The 4,663-nt window shown below is 60.0% G+C and overlaps 1 protein-coding gene across 1 annotated transcript in view; it reads left to right on the top strand.

The window, feature by feature from the left end:
* The window catches only part of LOC122184759 (ARF GTPase-activating protein GIT1-like), a 22,337-nt gene extending 19,682 nt beyond the window's left edge, over positions 1–2,655 (top strand). The window contains exons 8-17 of the mRNA XM_042879954.1: positions 48–159; positions 242–369; positions 452–604; positions 708–935; positions 1,061–1,114; positions 1,366–1,452; positions 1,555–1,628; positions 1,695–1,877; positions 1,949–2,012; positions 2,085–2,655. Of these exons, the coding sequence (XP_042735888.1) occupies positions 48–159; positions 242–369; positions 452–604; positions 708–935; positions 1,061–1,114; positions 1,366–1,452; positions 1,555–1,628; positions 1,695–1,877; positions 1,949–2,012; positions 2,085–2,297 (1,296 nt within the window). The 3' untranslated portion in view covers positions 2,298–2,655. The remainder of the gene's footprint in view (positions 1–47; positions 160–241; positions 370–451; positions 605–707; positions 936–1,060; positions 1,115–1,365; positions 1,453–1,554; positions 1,629–1,694; positions 1,878–1,948; positions 2,013–2,084) is intronic.
* Positions 2,656–4,663: the final 2,008 nt, after the last annotated feature.

Raw genomic sequence — 4,663 nt, 5'->3', positions numbered from 1 at the left:
CGGACCCCCCCCCCCCCTCATTGCTTTTATCTCCCCTGCCATCCCAGGGCCGGCAGAAGTTGGCTAGGTTCAACGCCCGGGAGTTTGCCACTCTGCTCATCGATATTCTGGGGGAAGCCAAGCGCCGGCAGCAGGGCAAGAGCCCACTCAGCCCCACGGGTGAGGATGGGGGCAGCTGGGGTGAGAGTAGGGGAGGGTGGGAACACCCCACACCCCCCAGCTGAGCCTCCTGGCCCTGCAGAGGCCCTCGACTATTCACTGAGGAGCCAGAGCGACCTGGACGACCAGCACGACTACGACAGCGTCGCCTCCGACGAGGACACAGACCAGGAGCTGCTGCGCAACGCGTCTCGCAACAACCGTGCACGGGTGGGCCACAGCCCCCTCCCCAACACCCAGATCCACCCCCCCAGCTCCCAGCTCCTGGTACTGAGCCCCTCTCCCTTCACAGAGCATGGACTCCTCTGACCTGTCAGATGGCCCCATCACACTGCAGGAGTACCTGGAGGTGAAGAAAGCCCTGGCTGCCTCCGAGGCCAAAGTGCAGCAGCTGATGAAGGTGAACAACAGCCTGAGCGATGAGCTGCGCCGGCTGCAGCGTGAGGTGTGTGTGCCGGACCTCCCTCTCCCCCCCTTCTAGGCATCCCATTTTCCCTTGTTCCCTATTCCCTTCCCACCCCTGCCTACTGCTCTCTCCCCCTCCGCAGATCCACAAGCTGCAATCAGAGAACACGCAGATCCGGCAGCAGGCGGTGCCCCCGCACCCCACCCCAGCCCCCAGCGAGCGCCCTGAGCACGGGCACCCCCCCGGCACGGCCCCCCTGCACCGCCGTGACCGCCAGGCCTTCTCCATGTACGAGCCGGGCTCGGTGCTGAAACCCTTTGGGCAGCCAGTGGAGGAGCTGGTGACCCGGCTGCAGCCCTTTGGAGGCGGCGTGAGTATGGGGTGGGCTTTGGGGTGGGCTACGTTGGGATGGGTTATTTTGGGGAGGGGTCTCGGGGCAGCTGCAGGTGATGCCGAGGTGGGGGTGGCGGGGCTTCACCCTTTTGTGTGTCGCAGGAGGTGGAGGATGAAGCTCTGTACTCCATGCACATCCCGGCCAGCGTGTACCGGGTAAGGGGGCCGCAGCGGGGGCGGCTCCTGCATGGCACGGGGGGGGCTGTCGGCCTCCTGAGCTCCTGGGTCGTTCCCTACCCCTGCAGTGCTGGGGAACCCACAGTGGGGCCGACGGCCACGGGACTTCCCTGCATGCAGGGTGGTGGTGTCCCCTGTGCTCGTCCTCCCCTGTGTGCCACCGGGCTCGGCTCCGCGCCCTGCCATGCCCCCCACTCAGCTCCCTTTTCCCCCCTTTCTTCCCCCTCCAGATGCGGAAAGGTCCGTCGGTCTCCTCCATACCCTTTCCCCCATCCTCCCCGCTGCTCTCCTGCCCTCCCGACGGTGCCCGGCACATGGTGATGTACCAGGGGGAGTCAGAGGGGTGGAGGGACCTTATCCCTTATCCCTGTATGGATATGGGGCCGGGCAGGGTGTAATGCTGCAGCTCTGCCCCACAGAGCAAACTGGACCGGCACGGCAGCGGCACCGACAGCGACTATGATAATACACAGACAGGCGAGATCCTGCTGGGGTGAGTGATGGGGATGGGGACCACTGGGGGACCTGGAGCTTGGCCCTGACCCATGTATCCCCACAGTGTGGAGGGGAAGCGCTTCGTGGAGCTGAGCAAGGACGAGGACTTCCCACACGAGCTGGACCCGCTGGACGGGGAGCTGGACCCCGGGCTGCCCAGCACAGAGGACGTCATCCTGAAAACCGAGCAGGTCACCAAAAACATCCAGGAGCTGCTGCGGGCTGCGCAGGAGTCCAAGCACGACAGGTAGGGCTGTGGTGTGAGCGTGGGGCTGGGCGGCGTCGTGCCCCGCATCGCTCAGCCCTGTTTGCCCGCAGCTTCGTGCCGTGCTCAGAGAAGATCCACTCGGCAGTGACGGAGATGGCGTCGCTCTTCCCCAAGGTAGGATGGGGGAGTGACCCCGCCGGGCTCCCATCGCCCCGAGTCCATGCCCTTAATGCTGTCCCTGTGCAGAAACCGGCGCTGGAGACGGTGCGGAGCTCCCTGCGCCTGCTCAACGCCAGCGCCTACCGGCTGCAGAGCGAGTGCCGCAAAACCGTGCCGCCGGAGCCGGGCGCAGCCGTGGACTACCAGCTGCTGACACAGCAGGTCATCCAGTGCGCCTACGACATCGCCAAGGCGGCCAAGCAGCTGGTCACCATCACCACCCGCGAGAAGAAGCAGTGAGCTCCAACCCACGGCCTCTGCTCTCCGTCTCCTCCCTCTGGTTTGGGCTGAGTGCAGGCGGCTGTTGCAGCAGAGCTGGTGCTCGGCCCTGGGGAGGTGCCCCCGTACAGCAGCCCCAGCCCGCTCCTAACTTATCCTGTACATAGCGTGTGCCATCCTCCTGGGTGGCCACGTTTTCCCCCCCCCTCCCCGCGGCCGCGCTCCCCCAGGGCCGCCCGCAGCATTACACTGGACAGGGGATGCCTGGAGGCCTTCCCCATTTTCTCCCCTCCCGGGCGTCCTGCCCCGCGCCGCGCTGCCTCGTGTAAGATGTGTCCTTGTACATTTGTATCAATAAAGATGTGAGCGTTGCACGGCCCCCGGCTCCCTCCCACCGTGTCCCCAAGGGCCGGACCTGCTGGCTGTGGACCTGGCAGCCTGGGGGAGGAGGATGGTGATGGGGCAGAGGAAGGCTCAGGGTGCGCTGCTCTGCACTTGGAGCGCTGCGTGGGGATGGCTGGCTGTGCTGAGAGCAGCAGAACGTGCTGGTAATGAATGTCAGGCTGGGGGCTGGGCTTGCTGCAATCCCTGCTGGGCTGTGTCCTCCATTAGGAAACATCGCCCCGTGCTCCCCCTGCTGTGACATTGCAGGGGGTCCCTGCAAGCAGCGCTCCGTAATGCGGGGCGGGGGCTTCGGAGGGCGGATACAACGGGGACGGGAGCGCCTCCATCCTGCCCCCGTTTCCCAATCCCCGTTGCGAGCGCTGCTGCCAAGGCAACGGAGCAAAGCTGGGCCGCCTCCCGTCGCCATGGCAGCCGGGCTGGTTGCAGGATGCTGCAGGGACCCCGCAGCAGTGCAAGGGGAGGGACCCCAGCCCCAGAAAGAGGCACGGCGGTGGGACCCCCACCCTCCAGCCCCACCAGGGACGCAGGCAGACACTCCGTGTACTAAAATTACTTTATTACAGTTGATTTTTTTTTTTTTTTTAACATTTCCTTTGCTATGATACAAAGGATACTTACAAACAAAATATTACATATGACCTTATTTTTTTTCTTTTTCTCTTCTCTTATTTTTCTGACAACTCGGTAACAGCTTTAAATGCACAATCTATACAATTAATACAGGTTATATATGAGCTATAATGTATGCTGAACCAGAAGAATACCAGAATACTGACAATATACTGTACATTAAGCCTTACCAGTTAGTGCTCGTGGCATTTTCTACAAGAAGGAAAACGCACACCTGGAGGTTCACTCATACCAGCCGCTGCTCCCGGCCACGGAGGCAGGCAGGAGTCGGGTTCCCATTTGGATCCTTGGCAGCCCACCGCCATGGGCGAGGGCCTGGAAACCTCACACCAGTGTTCATAGCAAAACAGCAGAGATGCGTGTTGTCTACCTGCAGCACAAAGCCACCAAGGCCGGGCTCTGCTGGACCAGGAGGGAACCCCACACGGGTGGCTGTGGGGCTGTGAGCTGCTGTGGGGTCCCGGGAGAGGAGGGGGATGGGGGAAGCGGCCACGGCCCCGCAGCTCCAGCCGTGTCCCTACAGGTGTGCGCTTCCCTGCTCCCACCCCGCTCTCCTCGCACTGATAAGGGTTTACCTTGTTGTTGTTGTTGTTGTTGTTTTCTTTTTTTAAAGCAACCAGCAAGTGAAGCGTTTGAAGTCGACCGGCGAAAAAAGACCTGGCATTTGCACAGCAAGCTGCAAATGGAAAATGAGCCGTTCCCCTCCTCCCCGCCCCGCTGCATCCCGGCCCAGAAAAACCCAAATGGATGGTGGAAGGAAAAAACAACAGGGGTGGAGAAGAGGAAGGGGGGAAAACGGGTTGGAAAACACCAGGTTGGAGTGAAAAGTTCATTGCTTGTGCAAAGAGAAACAAAACAAAACCCCAAACGAACTGAAAAAAAAAACAAAACAACCAACCAAACCCAGGAACATGCTGGAAATAATGGAAACGAATGGAAAGTAATATATATAAAATTAAAAATATAAATAGGATGTCTGGCTGACTGGTAGAAGAATAGGTCATTTAGGTTACAAAAAGGAATATACATTCAAGAGGCTCTGAACCCAGTGGGGGTAACTGATGTTAAACTTGTGTTAATAGTTAGGCTAGAATTCTCAAGTTTGTCTTTAAAATCTTCACAATACAAGCAAGCTATTTGTAAAAATGTACACTATACACACCTCACATAGCATCTCCTACCCTTAGCACACACCGCTACCCGCTCGCACACAAAACCAAGGGCTGCTCACGGCCAACGCTGCTGCCCGCGGCTCAGCCCAGCGACCTCCTCGGGCACCCCAAGGGCCGTCGCCTTTCTGTTATACACACTTCACTTTGTCACGCTAATTATTTACATCAGGGCTGTCCCCC

The sequence above is a fragment of the Lagopus leucura genome, unplaced genomic scaffold (assembly GCF_019238085.1).
Source record: "Lagopus leucura isolate 7727_CA_CO unplaced genomic scaffold, USGS_WTPT01 Super-Scaffold_100024, whole genome shotgun sequence".
Lineage (NCBI taxonomy): Eukaryota > Metazoa > Chordata > Aves > Galliformes > Phasianidae > Lagopus > Lagopus leucura.
This window is presented reverse-complemented; position numbering and strand designations above follow the sequence as displayed.